This window comes from Brachycentrus maculatus, unplaced genomic scaffold (genome assembly GCF_059751285.1).
Source record: "Brachycentrus maculatus isolate JH-2025_06_01 unplaced genomic scaffold, ASM5975128v1 h1tg001723l, whole genome shotgun sequence".
Taxonomy (NCBI): Eukaryota; Metazoa; Arthropoda; class Insecta; order Trichoptera; family Brachycentridae; genus Brachycentrus; species Brachycentrus maculatus.
Genome location: NW_028282325.1, coordinates 1 through 21749, shown reverse-complemented (window position 1 = coordinate 21749; position 21749 = coordinate 1). Strand labels below are relative to the sequence as shown.

General features: G+C 30.8%; 3 protein-coding genes and 1 long non-coding RNA gene across 6 annotated transcripts; 1 reads left to right on the top strand and 3 right to left on the bottom strand.

Annotated features, from left to right (window-relative positions):
* Positions 1 to 199: 199 nt before the first annotated feature.
* Positions 200 to 1425, bottom strand: LOC148298701 (uncharacterized; the record flags this gene model as incomplete). The annotated part of the gene is made up of 2 exons (XM_088276703.1): positions 1289 to 1425; positions 200 to 1048 (listed from the first exon to the last, which is right to left on the bottom strand). Coding segments are annotated over exons 1-2 (894 nt in total), but the record flags the coding sequence as incomplete, so codon positions are not given.
* Positions 1426 to 1851: 426 nt separating this feature from the next.
* On the bottom strand, positions 1852 to 5497 carry LOC148298700 (uncharacterized). Of its 3 annotated transcripts, XR_015839159.1 has the most exons (7): positions 5372 to 5439; positions 5212 to 5292; positions 4877 to 4923; positions 4670 to 4845; positions 3846 to 3935; positions 3658 to 3746; positions 1852 to 3513 (listed from the first exon to the last, which is right to left on the bottom strand). It is a non-coding gene; the product is annotated as an uncharacterized LOC148298700 (long non-coding RNA). The 3 variants fall into 3 exon arrangements; XR_015839158.1 differs by having other exon boundaries at positions 4670 to 4923; XR_015839160.1 differs by lacking the exons at positions 5212 to 5292; positions 5372 to 5439 and adding an exon at positions 5440 to 5497 and having other exon boundaries at positions 4670 to 4923.
* Positions 5498 to 6599: 1102 nt separating this feature from the next.
* On the top strand, positions 6600 to 7431 carry LOC148298699 (protein phosphatase inhibitor 2-like). The gene has a single exon (XM_088276705.1). The coding sequence runs from the start codon at positions 6717 to 6719 to the stop codon at positions 7290 to 7292; it is 576 nt and encodes a 191-aa protein (XP_088132831.1). The 5' UTR covers positions 6600 to 6716; the 3' UTR covers positions 7293 to 7431.
* A 2930-nt stretch (positions 7432 to 10361) lies between these two features.
* Positions 10362 to 21734, bottom strand: LOC148298698 (uncharacterized). Its single transcript, XM_088276706.1, has 12 exons — positions 21692 to 21734; positions 20496 to 20573; positions 20068 to 20145; positions 19721 to 19792; positions 19348 to 19425; positions 18962 to 19039; positions 18591 to 18668; positions 17549 to 17614; positions 16619 to 16693; positions 16270 to 16350; positions 13297 to 13413; positions 10362 to 11753 (listed from the first exon to the last, which is right to left on the bottom strand). The coding sequence occupies exons 2-12, from the start codon at positions 20553 to 20555 to the stop codon at positions 11646 to 11648; spliced, it is 891 nt and encodes a 296-aa protein (XP_088132832.1). The 5' UTR covers positions 20556 to 20573; positions 21692 to 21734; the 3' UTR covers positions 10362 to 11645.
* Between the last annotated feature and the right edge of the window lie 15 nt (positions 21735 to 21749).

Sequence of the window (21749 nt, the reverse complement as noted above, 5' to 3'; positions counted from 1 at the left end):
GTTCGAAATCTTCATTTCCAGCATACACGGGATCCTCATTATCCACTGTGATGTTTTCACTGTCATAGGTACTTATATCTTTAAATGTTATTTTTTCAGAATTTAAATCTTTCCTATCTTCTTGATATTCTGATATATCTAGATCATGATTTCCAACTAAATTTATCGCATTCAAAGTTATAAATTTATTTCTACTGACCGGATTGAGAATACTGTCAACATTAGAATAAATTATTTTGCAGAAAGGGAAGTTTCTTTTGGCAGTAGCTTGTCCCCTTATATCCAATTTTAAAATCTCTTCCGATGTCGTGGATGATGATACACTCTTCCCCGTGCTGTCCTTCTCGAGCTCCTGGAAATCGGCGTTTAATTGTAAAGGAGGATCCGTGGCTAATTCTTCTTGATTCAGGGGGGGAACATCCGAGCTGTGAGGATTTAGTGCGTTAACTTGGACCACAGGTGTCGGATTTGCTTTGCTCGCTAGCAAACTATCATCGATTGACTGCGATAACTCTATGGAGTCGAGACGAGTATGTATAGAACTGCTGATACTCGATCCATCTGCACTGACAGGTTGTGATAGGGATGTGTTGGGAACGTCCTGCGCTTCCAGCTGCTCATTATCTTCCGACTGTGTGACTATATCTGCGTTTGAGTTACTTTCATGGCTCGGTGCACTTTCGGGCCGATTGGAATCTTTGCCAGACGTAATAGTTTTGCCACTGGATAAACTATTTAAATTCAAACTAGGAATGGTTAAATGTGACGAATTTGTAATAACTTCTTCCGCACTATTATTATCACACTGATCCGTGGTTTCGTTTTTTTCCTGAATTTCAGAATGATCTTTGATTGAGATGTCATCCATTATGGATAATTTGGACAAAATAATGTTTTCATCTGAGGAATGGGCACTTTTTGAGCATAGATCAGTAATGACACTTTCTGTGTGGATAACTGATGTTGTGGCTTCACTTTCATCATCTCTTTTACTCAATATTTGAAGAACATTGTCCATGTTGTTGAATTTTTCCTCTGGGTTATTTGGCTGGAAACAAAGAAATTATTACAAGATTAACCCTACTAACTTACAATAAACCAGGCAATAAATGATGAAGAATCAAAAAGACGATTACACGTTGAAACATAATGAGTCAGTTATCAGAACTTTAGAATAGAAAACTTGAACTACACTACTCGCAAACTAAAAATAACTATAGATGCAATTTGTAGAATGTATTGAATAACATATAAAAAGGTCAACCATTATAGAGGGACGTATTGCTACCTGATCTTCAAACGAAGTTTTAACACCTAAATTATTATGTTCCATTGCTAATTATAATAATTAAGTATTAAGAAGTTGTCATTCTTCCCTAATAGTAGATTTCATTTTTGTACTAATGATCGAACTGTCATCGACTTCAAAACAGGACGCCATTTTCAAACAAAACCAAAAATGGTAAGCAAGACCTACATACAAAGATTATATACTAGTAAAGATTGACATCTCAGTCAAATTAGTATGGTAAATGATTATACATGTTGAAAAAAATCAAGAAAATTAAATATTCTCACTATTCACACTAAAAAATAACCTACGCAGAAAAATCAGCTGATCGATGCACTCGACAGCCTTATAGAGACAAAAAGGAAGAAGAAGCTCAAATGTCAAAATCAAAATAACCTAAAAATGCCATCGACATGAAACTCTGTAAAATGCGTTTCGTCATTTTCCCGCCTTTTCAGGAAAATGGCAAAATACGCATTTTACAGAGTTTTATGTTGATGACATATTTAGGCTATATTGATTTTGACATTATTCAATGAAATTGAAAAATGAAAAAATCATTTAGCTGGTAAAAAGGTTTATTATATCCATACTTTGACTGAACCAGAAGGTGAACCAATTACATACTCGAGTTGTTAGAAGAACTCTTAGTTCTCTTAAACCTATAACCTTCTGGATCAAATCAAAGAAAATTACAATATTACAGGAATATATAAAATTATTATTGTACTTAAAATTACACACACAAAGGGCGCTTGTCCACTACCCGGAATTTTACCCTCCGGCAGTCAGGTTTTGAAAAGTGAAAGTGACTACGACAGTGTAGCGTGATTGAATTTACGCGCAACGTGTTCACGCACCTATCAAGAGCTCCAATCCGAAGAAAGATGGAGTAAAGCACAAGCCAATCCAAGCCAATCGTCGTTTAAAAACGCTAACTGACGTGCCGGACGGTAAAATGCCGTGTAGTGGACAAACGCCCTAAGGGCGCTTGTGCACTACACGGAATTTTACTGTTTGGCAGTCCGGTTAATGCAAATAAAAATGATTTCAACGGTTTAGCTTTAGTGATCGAGTTCATGCTAACCATGATCGTGCACCGATCGAGCGCACCGATCCGGAGAAAGACGGACAAGTGCACAAGCCAATCATCCGTTTTTTCATGCTAACCTGACTGCCGGACAGTAAAATTCAGTGTAGTGCTCAAACTAGGTCCCAAAAAGCCTTCTTGTTTACAACTAATGTGCATTACTTTAAACGAAAGTGCTTAAGGCATTACCAAATATTGTATTTATGTTTCATATCAATAAAGAAATATTGTTAAATACATATATCGAATTGTAAAGTCACCAGGAATACTGAATAGTTTTCTTGGACCTATATATTATAGAAATGTACTTTTAGATATAAATAAATAAGATCGGCCTCATTTAAACAATTTTAGAATAACACAGTGGTAACCTGATCACACACAATAGCTATAGGCTTAAGGCCAAATAAAATAAATTTCTTTGTAGTTAGAACAATACCCTTCAGATCTGCATGTTTAGCACCACTTTCAAAAAAAGAAAAATATTGAGGTTGCTTGTAAGGTGTGTAAAGCCCTTTTATCCTAATAGTTAAAGTGTGATCGAAAAACATTGCACTTCGATAAATCCATTTCGTAAATTGAAATTTACATGAGGACTCATTTCATAAAATATAACAATTACAAGTTTTTACTGATCTATCATTATTATGATATATCATAATAATAATATATAATTTTATATTCTTTTGTTTTTAAATTATTAAATAATATGTCATTAATGCCGGGTTTCAGCCTAATTAAGTATAGTTATTTTTCAATGGTTACTGGAGAACGCAAAGCAGAGTTTAGCCAGTAACCTGTAGCCCTTAGGTCCTTCTGTATATAAAGCGATAGCAAGAGCTTTATCTTTTCAGGTATATCATTTACCTTTTATGGCGATGCGATTGTTTGATCTGACATTAAATAAATCTATAAGGAATCAGATTTAACAACGAAAGGTATTGTACTAATACTTTCCCCTCTTTATATCTACGAGCAGCCATGTGCCATTGTTCAAATGTTGTCGATTTCTTTTGAACATATCGAAGTTGCTTCTTCGTCTTCATCGCCCATGTTCAGCTTTTGATTCCTTGGAGTCAGATTAGAAACTCTCGATTCTCCAATAAAATTGACAAAACGGGTGGCTGTACTCCTAAAATAAATTATATTCCATCAAATGTAAAGTAGTAAAATATTTTAACATAGAATTCCACAGAAACGTGTATAATATTAAAAGGTGTGTATGAGAACGAATGAATAAGAAATTTGATAATTACATTAATGGGAAGATACATACCACATGGTTCAGTAGCTAATAAAAAGGGTCTGCTAGCTGCTGATTCCATTGGATAGCTCTGCTAGTACTCGGTAACACGGAATAAAGAGCTGAAAATTTTAACTTAATTAATACCAAGACATAATATATTGATTTTAAAATATTATTGAAGTAAAATAAATGATTCCACAAAAGAAAAAGATACAAACACCGGGGTTCAAGAGTAAACAAAGAGGCTCTGCTAGCTGGTCATAATAATTAGAGAGCTCCGCTAGCACTAGATAACTCGGAACGGAGAGCTGTAAGAATATAATTAAATTAATATTGGGTATGTAATAGAGCCACAAGAATCTATGTACATGTATATGAGAAATAAAACCTCGATAAAATGGACTAATTGGAGAGAATAGGTTAGAAAATAGGTTTAAAATAAACATTTTTTTCTTGTTCAAAATATGAACACTGTATTTAGATATAAATAAACAATGCAAAACTAAAAAAAAATATTGTCTTCGAACACTCGTCGTGAAGTGATGTTGCTGTTTGATATCGATACGCTTTCAGTAATCCTGCTATGAAATGTTTTGTTTGCACTCTTTCAAAAAACAAATTTTTTTTTTAATCAACCCTCTAAATTTACGAAAATGTGTACAATATAGTAGAACTTCGTTATCTGACGAGTAGTTGATAAATGTTATTAGATCATCGAGATGCGATCTTAACACTGAAAACTTAATTTTTTGCAGTGTTATTTCTTCTTTGCTATCTTCGCTTTTATCCTCTCTTCTAAGGTTCACTTTTTCTGCTATTTCACTTTCAATCATGATACAAGTAGAAGTACTTCTTGATGACTGCAACTACCCATTGTAAAACATCCTCCTCACCACTTTGGCATTGTTATGTATTGTCCTATGGAAATCAGGAACTTCAAACCCTTCTAAATCTGTCATTGTATATATATTGCGTGTAACATAGTACAAAAAAAATAGGTAATAAAATAAGCATAATAAACATCAACAGATAATTAACTTACGTCGTATTTCGTTGCTAAAGAATACTCGTTTAGCAGAGGCAGGTTGAGGAAGGATCCAATTAGTGATAAATTTAAATCTAGCGCACTGATATTAAATAACATCCCTTCGTTCGTCCGTTCACAGGGAAAATGTATATCTCAAACATCAATTCTTGATTTGGATTCTCGAAACAAATTCGATTCTCGAAACTCAAAAACAAAAACGAAGATTCGTTTTGTTATATAATGCCTGATTGAAATCTTATCCATACACCCTGAAATAAAATAGAGATTTGTAAAAACCATTACAATTAAAATATAATAACATAAATATGTAATATTTTGAATAATTTTAAAATTAAACGGAGAAAACAAGTGCGTAGTAAAATGGCCGTCTAAATTCGGTTGAATTCAAGATTAAATATACGAAGATTAATTTCAATGTATAGTTACATACAAACTATAAATAATAATTTAAAAAAAAAACATTAGTTTAACGTTACACAACATAATGAAAGTGATAATGCAGAAATGATAAACATCAGCAAATAATTTAAACTTACGTTTCTTGCACAATATATGTTTGGCAGTGAAACATTGATTCCTTTTGGATTGATATAGAATGCCTAGTTGAAATCTTACACCTGAAACAAAACAGAGATGATATAAACTAATAATATTTGTATAAACCATTTTATTTCAAATGATTCCAAAAAAAATTACCTGTGATAATGGAATGGTCCGCGAGACGACGGGAAAACGGCCATCTTGGTGAAGTTTTGTTTACCTACCGAAATCATATGTTTTGATGGTTGGGGAGGGGGTAAACCACAGTTGAAATGATAGAAGGTATTTTTAAACTCGTCTTGTTCTGAGCATGATGTCATAATTTAGCCCATTCAGGTCCTCGGATACGTCATTCGGTAAATAGCTACTGCGCAAGGTCTATCGAAAAATTTATTTTTTTCCCCTTCATACCCTTCTTACCGCAGGAATCAAAGATGGCCGCGAGATATCACAGGCTGCCTACATAGCCATGCACATAAAATAATCAATAATCAACAACAACCATGAGTACCTACATAAAAAATAATTTTATAAATTGTGCTGTGGGGTTATGAGTTATGTTATGTTTAATTTAACTTACCTTTCTTACATTTTCCCAATATTTATTTGTGACCACTTTTTTTACTTTAATTTTTTTTAACTGTTGGTTGGAAAATAAATATATATGCTCGTTTTATAAATGTTATGATCCATTTTCAATTTCAAGCTAACGTTTTTAGTTGCAAAATGTTTCAACCTTGAAGTTAAATTAAAATAAAACATAATTCACTAAGTATTAGAGAAATCTCATTTCATACTTATGGGGACCACAAGGAATATTAGCAGCAACGTACACAATCCAGCATAGTACGAAAATGCAACCTATAGTATTGTAGCTTTTACTGGTATTTTGCTTTTCTGTTTACTGTACTAAATCATAATCATCTTCATTATTTTCTCATTCCATAAAACAGTAACGTCTCGTATTCTAAAGCTCCATAATGTACGACATTTGCATTCTTTCAAATGTATTCCACTCCTACATCATAAATCTTGAGCGCTTAGTATTGAGACACTGCTTATTGCAGATTACACTGCTTTCATATAATTACGATCGATTTAACACCGCAACTATCCTATATGGTGGCTGATGCACAAATCAGATAGCGATTGTGGCTAAAATAAAAAAAAAAATTAACCGACTGTGTTTCTTATCATATTTTTATTTTTCACACATTTATTTTTTTTTATAAAAACCTTATAACTTACAATCTACATAAATTTTTTAGCTGTGAAAACTTTTAAGATAGTACCTACCACATAGCTTTGCTCATTATATTACATAATATTCTGATCTGGGTGATCGTAAAAAGAGCACGTTTCGTAAATGAACGCCTTCTAACTAAATATTTCGGTTTCAGCATTTAACAAACGTCAAACTTTGGGTTGTTGGGAGTGGTTAGTTATTTTGTTTAATAATAAGTTTAAGTTTAACCGGCAGCAAAATTTATTTAGTGACAAGATGACGGAGAATATTAATAAGCGTCCATCAAAAAGTATTCTTAAATCGTCTGGTAGTGTCGAACGTCAAGAACATCCCTCGTCTTCTAAAAAACCCAAAGAACAAAGATTCGATGAAATGAATATAATAGCGACGCTTCACCCTCCGGATAAGGACTACGGACATATGAAAATTGAAGAACCAAAAACACCGTATTCCGAATATTCCGATCCCGACTTGAACCCGACCAGAGACGAAATTGACGCTAATATTCTCGCTGCCAAATTAGCTGCGGGTATGAACAAACCGCGGAAGGATTACTCTTCCAGTTCTGAAGAAGATGACAATGAAACACCGGAAGAGAGACGTATCCGTTTAGAATTCCAAGATAAACGAAAGAAACATTATAATGAATTTCAAGCCATTAAATTGGCTAGAAAATTGATGAAGGATGAAGACGACGATGATTGCTCTTGCGAAAATGCTTCCATGGACACTGCCGATGTTGCCTCTACTCCGAATGCTTCCCAAAGCTCTTCCAAGAATAGATGTGACTCTCCACCAAAACAAAGTTGCCATAAGAAGTCCAGTCCATGACTATTTTAGGCCGCCATACCATTATTTAAGTTGCATATTTATTTTTAAATTTTCTTTGTAAATATGAAACATACACAATAATATTTTATTGAATCATAGTATATTGCTGAATAAATTTGTTGATGACTTTGTTAATCAATTTTTGTTTTTTTTGTTAATATTAATCTCCTTTCACTCTTATCACCTGATATGAAATTATGAACCGAGTGTGTTTCTCTTTTCTGGGATAAGTCTTTATTAGTAGCCTCTGCTTACCTGGTTGAGTAACTTGTTTCGGTTATTGCCCTCGCCTTAATCGTTACTGCACCGGGCCATAATTTCACTCGGACAAGGATAGCGTCGTACACAGAGCTCCAAATAAACTGGAGCCCAAACTATTTTCATTTATTTTAAAACATACTACATAATAATAATAATAATTTGTTTAGCGCCATTTTCGTAAAATACTACCTCAAGGGCGCTTATATGGATATTAATAATAATAATAGGATGATGATGATAATGGTAAACAAAAAATAAATGGATTTAAACGGCCTCAATAGGTCTCGGGCCATCGAGTCTGGAGCGGGGAAATGATGAGCCGACAAATTAAAACGAGAATGGCCAAGGTGTTGGGCAGGATACCTTCCTGAACGATGGTCGTCACGCTGGAGGGCAGCTTGTTAAGCTCCTCGTCATTTTGGATGGCCAACTTCCAACTTCCAGACTAGCACAGTTCAGACGGGACTTTTATTCTCATTTTCCGCTCTGAGGCAAATGAGGATTTTGCGATCCGGCATGATGGTTTTGTCTTTCAGGTTTTCCGCTTTCGCTTTCATACAAATGGGAGCTGGCGTCATTAAGGTATTTAAGTTTGTAGTTCGATTTCATAAAATTTAACCATTTAAGTACATGTTCTAGGATCGTTATTGTCCTTGCACATTTTATTGCAGTCATTTATTCCCGAGAAGCTAGAGGTTTCGGATGAATACATTATAAATACAATACATAAGGACTATTGACATTTTAACGTAGATGAAGAAGAGTATGGATGTCTGGGTATTTATAGGGTTTACAATCTGTCACAGGTTAGTTTATGTGATGACTACACATGTTTCTCACTGCTTTCAAGAAAGTCATAAATCAAAAATAATCAATTTTCAGCTGTGCATGCTTTCGGAATGCCCAGAAAATGTACTTTATCCCAGCAAAAGAGGCATATTTTTAACTTAATATTTACCCGCTATAGGGCAGAAAGTGTTGTTTTTGCATTTTGAGGAAATGGTATTATTTAAAAAAATATATATATATACTTAATATTTCTAGATCCTTGAATCTGTTTGTTACGTTATCGGTCTCTTGTGATGTGGACTGCCAGCTGTCACGCAATCGCTTTGGAGGTCTTCCAGGTGGTTTTCTTCCATCTGGATTCTCTTGAAGAGCAATACGAGCCACTCTATTTTCTTGCATTTTATTGACATGGGCATTCCAGAATCGTCTATTATATTATAATCTTATCTTTCTCACAAATCATTTTTTTATTTTTTTATTTCAAAACTAGGCTTTCAATTGGAATATTTTAAATTGTAGTGAACATAACTTTGACCATACTTCCATTCAGTAAAAAATAAACATTCATCAAATGTTTTTTCTCTCTCTTATCTCTTCATTCCTCACAAAGTCAAACCATCATAAGAACCACCATCAGAAGAGATAAGAAGTAGGAGGCAGAAACTCTTAGTCACAACTGTCGTCAAGAGAAGGCGATTCAGTTGGCTTGGCCATGTACTCCGCATGCCTCCCGAGAGCCTTAATCAAGCTTACCTCTTTTACAAGGCATCAGGTTTGCATCGCCCAGGATGACCACATGTGACAATTCGTTGGCAGTTCTCGTCAGAACTTTGGGATGCAGACCTGACTTGGCGGGTTGCAAGGGAGCTGGTAGCCGACAGAAGCGCCTGGAGACGGTTTGTGGACACCATATGCTTCACATAGGGAGCGTATATGGTTAATAATAATAATAAATGTTTTTTGAGACCTATCTTTAAACATTTTGACGATAACGATTGAAGACCGTTTAAAAATGCCAAAATCATTAGAAATAGAAGCCAAGCAGTAAAGTTAGCTACATTGCGTAGCTTTAGCGTTAGCGTTAGCTACACTGCGTAGCTATAGCGTTAGCGTTAGCTACACTGCGTAGCTATAGCGTTAGCGTTAGCTACTCTGCGTAGCTATAGCGTTAGCGTTAGCTACACTGCGTAGCTATAGCGTTAGCGTTAGCTACACTGCGTAGCTATAGCGTTAGCGTTAGCTACACTCCGTAGCTTTAACGTTAGCGTTAACTACACTGCGTAGCTATAGCGTTAGCGTTAGCTACACTCCGTAGCTTTAACGTTAGCGTTAACTACACTGCGTAGCGTTAGCTACACTGTGTAGCGTTATCTACACTGCGTAGTTAAATTGTGTACTGCCATATGGAATACCAGCCCTGATATAATATGATATCTTCACAACATGTATATGTATTTTTGTAAATTTCTCTTATCAATTTATGGCATTTTTTTATCAACTGAGATATTAACAATCATTTATCTACACATACATAGCAAAAATGTATTTCAATAATTCTTATTAACTTAAATTTTTTTGTAAATTATACTGCTGAAAATATATTGATTGAAAATATATGTTTTTCATACTGCTTGATTATTTAGGGGAGAGGACAGTGTCCAGCGATAGTTACAGTCAACATAACTCTAGGATCAGGAGCTTAGGTTTATGCACTCAAAAAGACATATTTAAAAATTGAATGCCTTTGGTGCACAAACATAATGAAGCCTTAAAACATATTTTTCTCTGCCAAAAAATACATTTTTGTACTTAAATACCCTCATGTATAATATAACGCATGAAACTCCATGCCAATATCACTGAACTTGATCATCTCCCTACAAGTACTATTTACTTTGAGAAGAATCAGACTTAATTAATTCAATAATTTTCTTGAGGCATGAAAAATCTGAAATATTAATACAAGAAAAAGAAACAAAATTATATAGAAAAAAAATACATGAAAAAGAAACAAAATGATATAGAAAGTAATTTTATTTTGGATAGTAAAAATATAAAAATACAATTAATAGTAAAAATACAATTAATAAATGATTTAGTACAAGTTTTTTTTACTAGAAAGTTCCTTGTTTTTTTTATACATTCATTTAAATCACAATTATTACATATTCCGATTTTTTGCAGAGACCCACCAAGCCACCTTGTGTGTCTTGTCGGTGCTAAAGAAATTTCTAGTAAAAAAATCTTCAAGTAAAATAAAAGCGTACATTAAAAATATATGAGTATAACAAAGGCGTACAGTTAAAATATATCGATAAATGTCAAGCAATAAAAGCACATTAAAAATGGGGATTCTAAAACGCTGTATTGGATTTTTGTAAGGATTAAGATCATCTTCAGGTAGGAACGCTATTGCGCTTGTTAGCTAACTATGTAATAATAAAAATTAAGCATTTGCATCATTGAAGCATTTAGCGATCATACAAAAAAGTCTTAAAAGCAATAAAGTAATAATGATTATTTCATATTATTAATCTAATCTATAATATTTATTATGTGGTTGATAAACACACAGAGAAAATTTCGCTGACACCGGGAACTGTAGATAAACTTGATGGCCTTCCATATGCATTCGCAAAACATTTAATAAACGCGTTTCTATGAGCTATTAAGGGTTTCCCAGATGTATGCAAATCTAACTGCCGGGCCTTTTTTATCCATGATTTCTCCTGACTACAGGGTCATATATCTTCAAGTAAAGGAGCCTTACTTTTTTTAACAGAAAGTGATGACGTGTTGTCAACGAATGAATACCAAAAAAAATAGTATTATAATATACAGGGTGGCGCGTGGCAGACGCATGGATTTGAATGATCATTTTTTCATTCATCACCGCAATATTGATGTTTTTCGTCTCAATCAAGCGTTTTTCGATTTGGTTTCCTAAGATTGATAAATACGAATACATTGCTCAAATTTTTAAAAGTTTTATACAGTAATGTAGTTTTTAATCACAGGTCCTCGTGTTCACAAAATTATACTTTACCAAGAAAAAAAACTGTTATGACTAAATAGAAATGTGACTTTATATTAAAAAAAAACATATAAAACAGATTTAATAAAAAATCGTAAAGTATGATAAAATCTATTGTTACTTAATGTTATTTTATACAATATGTAGTAGGTAACACACATAATTGTATTATGCGTACAAAATTTCTTTTAATTAAGTAAACAGAAACTGAGTATATTTATAACAAACGAAACAATGTAAAAAAGTATTTTCAGTGTTTGGTATTCCTTTTAGATGAAGTTATTTTTTTCTCCTGTAGATTTCCACGGGCCATCCTCGCATTGATTCTCCGTATCACGAAAATCTCCATCTGAATTATTTTTCGAGCATGAAGGGCGCTGAAATAAATGCGTATTTTTTTAAAAACAAAATATGTAACTCTTTGCGCTTTATGTGCCGGAACCATGCATTATTTTATTATATTTGTTTATAGATTTATTAAAATATTTTATTTTATTTTTAAACATATGGATTGCTATCTTTCTGAAACAGGGTAAGTTAGTTGTTGCCTAGATCGTTGTTGTTTCTATAGTTTTTCGAAATAATAATAATAATAACTCATATTTGCTAACTTTTTTCATTTTGATCTTTTTGATTTTTTGTTTTCTGTTAAAATCAAATATTTTTAGTTTTAATTAGCAATTTTCATCTAATTTAATTTATGAAAATATATATTGTATTCTTGCCAGTTCCCTTTATTATAATCTTAAATATTATGTATACCCACACATATGCCATGCCCCTGTTGGATCTTTTATTGTATTAATTTTTTTTATGATGTGTTTCGAAATGCAAAAGAATTTAAAATTCAAAAAAATATATTAAAAAATTTATTAAATTGTGCAATTGGCTAACTAAGTCCAAAAATCGTATATTCACCTGGACCACCAAGGAAACTGACAAAAGAGAGGTTATGTCGCAGGAAGTCACGTACATTTATATATATATATATATATATATATATATATATATATATATATATATATATATATATATATATATATATATATATATATATATATATATATATATATATATATATATATATATATATATATATATATATATATATATATATATATATATATATATATATATATATATATATATATATATATATATATATATATATATATATATATATATATATATATATATATATATATATATATATATATATATATATATATATATATATATATATATATATATATATATATATATATATATATATATATTTATATAAATATATAAATACATATATATATATATATATATATATATATATATATATATATATATATATATATATAAAAACATATATATATATATATATATATATATATATATATATATATATATATATATATATATATATATATATATATATATATATATATATATATATTTATATATATATATATATATATATATATATATATATATATATATACATATATTTATATATCACTGATATTTATTTTAAATCCCCGAAAATCAAACCCGGAGGCATACATGTATATGGATGCTAAAAAGTTGTAAAAGGTGGACAAATGATTTTATTAATAGTTTTTCACTGTAAAATTACAGCATAACATTAATCTATTTTATGTTTTTGGTACAAACTATGGCAAGTATGCTGTATGCCATAGAGTATTTTGTATCCCCATGAATTTTAAATGATATTTATTGTAATTAATAAAAAATCGCATAAGGGAAAATAAATAAGACAAAACGTAATGCATACCGTTACAAATTATTTCAACAATTAGACATTAAAAATGTATGAAGATATGTTTTGAACGAGTTTGTTATGTTTTATAATAAAAATCATGAATGTTTTCCGCCATTTGAAGAAAAAATTAAGTTTTATAAAATTACCATTATTGCCCTTTCGAGGCGTGTTGTTTGAGGTCCTTGAATTTGTGAGTCCTGTTTTGAACGATCGACAGGTATTCCATTTTCATCGTACTTAAAGCGGCCATCATTATGTTCAGACTGAAACACAAATGTACATATGGTTTATACACATATATATATATATATATATATATATATATATATATATATATATATATATATATATATATATATATATATATATATATATATGTAATAAAATAACTAGGTACCTACCTATACATTTTATTAAGTACTTACAAAAAGTACCTACATAAAACAGTTCTACCACCAGATGCCGCATGCGTCGCTCAGAATTAAACAAAAGACTTCCGATAATATTATTAACTGTCAGAATCAGATAGATAGATAGATAGATAGATATAAAAATTATTATAAAGATAAATTAAGAATAAACTTTAATTACAAAGCAACACATTGTTTATTTTATTATTATACACCCACTTTACATATTATTTACACTTAATTTTCAAAAGGAAAATATTACCACGTTATAAAACGACAATTTTGTTAAATGGAAATGGATTATGAAACATTAGATGTATTAAAACAATTACTACAATATGTTCGGAGTGAGAGAGAAAAATTAGAAGATGATCAAAGAAAACGATTAGAAGATAATCAAAGAAGACGTGGAAATCTAAGAACTAGTGATAAAATTAAAGATAAAAGTCCATGTAAGATTTGTGAAAAATTAAATAAGGGAACTCGATATCACCCTGAAGCAACATGCTGGTTTAAAACAAAGGACGATGATAAGATTAATAATAAAAATGAAGATTTACAAATCACACAGAAACAGTGCTTGAAGAATGAAAATAAAAATAATGTGGAAAAAATTTCTACAAAATATAAAATAAAATATACTCCAGAAAAGAAGAATTTCGAAGCAGATTGTATGAGCAGGAATCCAGTATTAGAATCGAAGGAAAATGCAAATGAACAATTAAAAGTTGTAAATTTGGTTAAATTAGAAGATATTTTAAAAGATCAGAATAAAAATGAAGACATACAAATAACACAGAAACAGTGCTTGAAAAATGAAAATAAAAATAAAGTAGAAAAAGCTTCTACGAAAGATAAAATAAAATATACTCCAGGAAAGAAGAATTTAGAAGTAGATTGTCTAAGCAGGAATCCAGTATTAAAATCGAATGAAAATGCAGATGAACAATTAAAAGTTGTAAATTTGGTTAAATTAGAAGATATTTCAAAAGATCAGAATAAAAATGAAGACATACAAATAACACAGAAACAGTGCTTGAAAAATGAAAATAAAAATAAAGTAGAAAAAACTTCTACGAAAGATGAAATAAAATATACTCCAGGAAAGAAGAATTTAGAAGTAGATTGTCTAAGCCGGAATCCAGTTTTAGAATCGAATAAAAATGCAGATGAACAATTAAAAGTTGTACATTTGGTTATATTAGAAGATACTTTAAGAGATCTGAATAAAAATGAAGGAATTCAAAAGAAAAAAACAAATGGATTGAGAAAAACTGTGTCTACTTTAAAAGGGTCAAGAAAAAAAAAAATACAAAAAAAAAAGAAAAAAAAAAGAACGAAAAAAAAAGGAAAAAAAAGGAAGAAAGAAAAAAAACAAGAAAGAAAAAAAAGAAGGAAAAAAGAAAGAAAGAAAAAAAAAAAAAACTTTATCATATCACTAAACTTATACAAGAAGATGATCCGGAGGACGAGTGAAAATTTTACTATGAATTTTCATCCCCAAGGGGGGAGATGTAATAAAATAACTAGGTACCTACCTATACATTTTATTAAGTACTTACAAAAAGTACCTACATAAAACAGTTCTACCACCAGATGCCGCATGCGTCGCTCAGAATTAAACAAAAGACTTCCGATAATATTATTAACTGTCAGAATCAGATAGATAGATAGATAGATAGATATAAAAATTATTATAAAGATAAATTAAGAATAAACTTTAATTACAAAGCAACACATTGTTTATTTTATTATTATACACCCACTTTACATATTATTTACACTTAATTTTCAAAAGGAAAATATTACCACGTTATATATATATATATATATATATATATATATATATATATATATATATATATATATATATATATATATATATATATATATATATATATATATATATATATATATATATATATATATATATATATATATATATATATATATATATATATATATATATATATATATATATATATATATATATATATATATATATATATATATATATATATATATATATATATATATATATATATATATATATATATATATATATATATATATATATATATATATATATATATATATATATATATATATATATATATATATATATATATATATATATATATATATATATATATATATATATATATATATATATATATATGAAAACTAAGGCACTTTTACTGAGGTCATATTTTAATTTTTTGGTGAGTCATAAGTTGGCCATAAGTTGGCCTAACACCCCTTAAAAGGAATACGAGAATTATGGGACACCCTGTATACAAGTTCTGTAACAAAGTAAATATCTACATCTACTTAAAATAACTAAAATAATAATTCCCTCAGTTTTATTTAAAAACTTCCAAAATGCCTTTTGGTTGTCGTCTACAGTCTACATGCTTTGATTTTCCATTTTTTAATCCTAGTGTCATCAGCTGTGTGGTTACATTTTCTTAACTATGTTTATACTGATGGAACTGGGTCCCAGGTATCTAATAGGAGACCTATCAAATCAATCGTGCTCCGATACATTATCTCAATCGGAATATTGTGTGACAACAAAGGGTTATGGACCGGTTCGGCGAACTCTAAAAAATGTAGGCACCGGTTCTGGCGAACTGGTGCGAACCGGCTAAATCCTACCACTGTCTATATATGTAATTTTTATTCAATTGCGTGATGCTTTTTTCTTACCTCTTGCGAATTCGTAGGCGGTGGATGGTCCCAAAGCTTCAATATGGAAGAGTCTTCTTTCCAAGCTCTTAGTTGTGACTTCTAAAATACATAAGTTCGAGTATGTCATTATATCTCATTGCATGTATGTACATATATTATTAAGAACATTTATTTATATTTTAGGTTTATAATTTTTCTTTCTAATAAATTTATTTTAAAATTTGAGATACAACTTTCTATCAGGATTGTTTTTTTTATTTAATACAAACAAAAAACTTTAAAAATTCATTAAATAATGAAAAAATTGGCGGATTTAAATTAATAAAATTGTGTATCATAAAAAAAACTTTTTAATTAAAATATAAACCTTTTCGTTTTGTATTCCTTGGACATTGAAAGGCAGAAATGGTTTTTGCCCCCAAGTTGCGAACTCAGGAGTAATCTATAAAAAAATGAATGTGTGTAATATTACGGAAAAAGGTAAGTATATGTGTATCAAGTTTTATGCGAAGAATCAAATAAGGAGCTTTTTTAAGTCTCTCGACAAAACTCGCTAAAAAAAATCTGTAAAAAAAAATTACTTATCACAAGACAGAAATTAGCATATTGTGCCAAAATAACTTATGACTAACTAACCATCATGCTACTGACCGCAGAGGTAGGCGAATAGAATAGAATGCCTCACTACTCCATCTTTGCAAACTATTATTCAACAACTTCGCCTATTCCACATTCATGATTCTCCTCATACATACCCGCCGATTATTCCGACTAACCTAACGTAACTACTTTCAAATATTTGATCTGACAAGTTTGGTTTGGTCTTCCTCTGCTCCTGTTTGCTAACTACATTCGCCTCATACGTTTGTTTTACTGTACTTACTCACACATTTGTTCCACATGTCCAAGCCATTTCAACACACCTTTCTTAATTTGATGGATAATGTTTATCTCACAGCTTTGCATTATTTCCTTATTTCATCATTTCAACATCTATCATACATTGTTTTGCCGCACATTCGTCTGACATTCGTCTGAGAAATTGGATTTCGACTGCATTCCATCTACTTTCATTCTTTTTTTGACAACTTCATGCTTCACTTTCACATATAAATGGTTTAAATTTCGCTGATGGGCTTTTATTTGCAAACCAACTTATCGCTTACAAAATTAATTTTGTACTAAATTTTTGTATGTGTTTTTTCTGCTTTGTGCACATAAGTACATATTGCTACAGATGTTATGGAATTACATATTTAATAGATTAAAATAATAATAAAAAATATAAAACCTTTACTTCATTGGGAGAGCCTTCATTTGTATGAATATCTTTTAGTCCACTGTTTGAGCATTCAAAGGGCTTCTGTAACAAAGAGATGTATTATTTTTGACATCTTAGTATAGATGAAGAAGAATACGGAAGTCTGGGTATTTACAAGGCTTATTATCTATCATAAGTTGGTTAAGTGATCACTTACTGAGAACCGCCAGAAAACATGATTTTTAATGTAGCTTAATTTGACCAGTTATCTTATTTTTTTTACATTTTTGATAAAAATCTAAAAATAACTCCTGAGTGGAGATGATCCAGATTTGTGAACAAGCATTTGGACATACTCAAAATGTTAACTTTTTATTTCGTTTATTTTAAATTGAATTTATTTAATATATATATATATATATATATATATATATATATATATATATATATATATATATATATATATATATATATATATATATATAAATATATATATATAAATATATAAATATATATATATATTTATATATCCATATATATATGAATATATACATATATAATTCGGTGGTGGAGTCCTAAAAGCGGTGTCAGCCTTCAGGTCTACTTTCTGAATCTCATCTATACTACTTTTCGTCAACACCCCCCGTCCGGTTCGTTACTAGGTGACTGGATCAAAATCAGAAAATAGAGGTTCGAACTAGAGAAAAATATTCATTTGATCACTACCTATGAGTCATCTTATTTTTTTGTAGTTATCTTATTTTTTTTACATTTTTGATAAATATGTAATACTTATTTTGATTGTATCTCCGAACCCTCATCCGCACCCGATGGTACATAGGGCGCTGCACCATATAAACACAGTGTTTGTTATCTTGATCATAAACACATAAAGGAAAGATGATCAGCCCTTTACTTCAACTACTAGTCCACGATAATATTGAATAAATATTGGGGTGAAAAAATCTCTTCTATTTATTTGACCTCCTGGGAATCGAACCCGGGACCTCCAGTAAGGTAGTCAAGGGTGCTGACCATTACACTTATTCGTAAAAAAAAATTGAAATAAAAAACTTACAGCAGTTTCAATATCTTCTTTCTTCACATTTTGGCAAAAACTGGCATTAAGTCCCCAAGTTGACATTTCAGCGAGACTCTAAAACAATGTTACATATATGTAATACTTATTTTTATTGTATCTTCAAACCCTCATCCGCACCCGATGGGCCATATAAACACAGTGATATCTTGATCATAAACACATAAAGGAAAGGTGATCAGCCCTTCACTTCAACTACTAGTCCAGGATAATATTGAATAAATATTGGGGTGAAAAAATCTCTTCTATTTATTTGACCTCCTGGGAATCGAACCCGGGACCTCCAGTAAGGTAGCCAAGGGTGCTGACCATTACACTTATTTGTAAATATTTTGAAATAAAAAACTTACAGCAGTTTCAATATCTTCTTTCTTTACATTTTGGCAAAAACTGGCATTATGTCCCCAAGTTGACATTTCAGCGAGACTCTAAAATAATGTTACATATATGTAATACTTATTTTTATTGTATCTCCGAACCCTCATCCGCACCCGATGGTACATAGGGCACTGCACCATATAAACACAGTGTTATCTTGATCATAAACACATAAAGGAAAGATGATCAGCCCTTTACTTCAACTACTAGTCCACGATAATATTGAATAAATATTGGGGTGAAAAAATCTCTTATATTTATTTGACCTCCTGGGAATCGAACCCGGGACCTCCAGTAAGGTAGCCAAGGGTGCTGACCATTACACTTATTTGTAAATATTTTGAAATAAAAAACTTACAGTAGTTTCAATATCTTCTTTCTTCACATTTTGGCAAAAACTGGCATTATGTCCCCAAGTTGCCATTTCAGCGAGACTCTAAAATAATGTTACATATATGTAATACTTATTTTTATTGTATCTTCAAACCCTCATCCGCACCCGATGGGCCATATAAACACAGTGATATCTTGATCATAAACACATAAAGGAAAGGTGATCAGCCCTTTACTTCAACTACTAGTCCAGGATAATATTGAATAAATATTGGAGTGAAAAAAATATCATCTATTTATTTGACCCCCCTTAAAATCGAACCCGGGACCTCCAGTAAGGTAGCCAAGAGTGCTGACCATTGCATTGATTTGTAAAAAAATTGAAATAAAAAACTTACAGCAGTGTCAATCTCCTCCTTCTTCATATTTTGAGAAAAATTTACATTTTGTCCCCAATTGTCAGCGAGACTCTAAAATAATGTTACAAGTATGTAATACTTATTTTAATTGAAAAAATATTGGTCGGGTTGTGGTCCCGTGGTTAGTGTCACGGACTCTCAAGTCAGAGTTTTCTGGTCCGAACCCACTCTACCACAATTTATTACCTATTTCTAATAATGAGCCGCTTAGGCTCACAGAAATAGTATAAAATTGAAATCTTTGTGTGAATAATAAAAACACAAGTTTGAATATATTAAAAGATTATTTGAAAATGATAAAGTACATGATTTGAAAAATAACTTACCCCCCTTTCAGTGTCTTCCTTCTTATTTCTTTTAGCAATATTATTTCTCTGTCCCCAAGAGGGGAGTTGGAGAGGTCTCTGAAAAAAAAATCGCACCCAATCAATCATTCGTACCCGTTGGTGCATAGGGTACTGCATTATATAAACGCAATGTTATCTTGATCATTCAAACTATTACACATATCACACATTCACATTCAGTGATACGTGCAGCCCTGACCGCGGCTGGGCGGATTCTGATTTGAACGCTTGAGATAAGCTCGAGATCTCGGCCTTAATTCTTCTGCCAGAGGGATGAACAAGTGAAAAGAGATAGATGCCCGGCAGGTACTTGTATGAAGAAGATGCACGGTGATTAGTACGTTGTATATCTTAATAGACAAAATTATCATTGTAAAACCTTTAGGTAAATAGATAATCAAACTTACCCGAGTTCCATAGATTTCATGGATGATAGTATTAGGCATATTGTTGTTTCTCTCCCTCATTAGGTTTTCAGAAGGTCGCTGCAATAATACGGTATAATATTTATGGTAATACATATATTATTTTCATGTAAACATGAATGTAAACTCTAATAAGAATAACGATAGTTGAAAAATATCAATCGGATGGTAAAAAGCTAGTTTGAAATGATAACCCCTTATACGTGTCTTCGAATCTTTACCCTTATTAATTAATGTTACATAAATATATATATATATATATATATATATATATATATATATATATATATATATATATATATATACATATATATATATATATATATATATATATATACATATATATATATATATATATATATATATATATATATATATATATATATATATATATATATGTATATATATATATATATATATATATATATATATTTATATATATATATATATATAAATACCGTTCTGGAGGTCCCGGGTTCGATCCCCAGGGGGGTTTAATAAATATATAAGTGATTTTTTCACTATTATATTTATTCAATATTACACTGGACTGGTACCTGAAGTGGAGGGCTGATCACCTTCCTTCATGTTTAATCGATCGAGATAACACTGCGTTTATATGAAGCAGTGCCCTATGCACCATTGCGGTGCGGTAAGGGTTTTATTATTATTATTAAATATACTTATATGTGTGCGTGTGTATGTGTGTGTGTGTGTTTTTTAGATACTTTAATTTCACTTAATTTTACATTTATTGTATGTATTGTTATTTATTTTGTTATTCTTGCAGTGATGCTATATTCAGTTTTTTATTATTATTTCGCTGTATTTTAAATAGTATATAAACCTTGAAGACCTGAACTCTTTATCTTGAGGCTTGGAATAAAGATCAAATTAAATCAATTATCCGTACCAAAAGGTGCGTAGGGGACCACGTGGAATAGAGGTAATGTTACATTGATCATTAATTACTCGAAGGCAAGAGGATTAGTCCTGCGCTTCAGGTACCAGTACAGGCTAATAGCAAATAAATGTAAGAGTGAATGATCACTTTGTTTGGACCTCCTTGAGAATCGAACCCGGGACCTCCAGTATGGTAGCCGAATGGCTATCCTCTGTACTACAGAGGCGGACACACTTATATTCTAATAACATTGTTAGTTTGTAATAAATCTCACCTGGGACTGGTTTTCATTTATATTTGGATTGGAATGGTTGACTTTTTCCCAAACGGAA

Bases quoted from the DNA above. Each gene is read 5' to 3' on its own strand.
- LOC148298699 (XM_088276705.1), top strand. From the start codon at position 6,717: ATGACGGAGAATATTAATAAGCGTCCATCAAAAAGTATTCTTAAATCG.
- LOC148298698 (XM_088276706.1), bottom strand. From the start codon at position 20,555: ATGAGGGAGAGAAACAACAATATGCCTAATACTATCATCCATGAAATC. The intron at 19,040-19,347 runs GTAAGTTTTTTA...ACATTATTTTAG, and splicing joins AAGAAGATATTGAAACTACT to AGTCTCGCTGAAATGTCAAC. The intron at 13,414-16,269 runs GTAAGAAAAAAG...TTTGTGTTTCAG, and splicing joins CGCCTACGAATTCGCAAGAG to TCTGAACATAATGATGGCCG.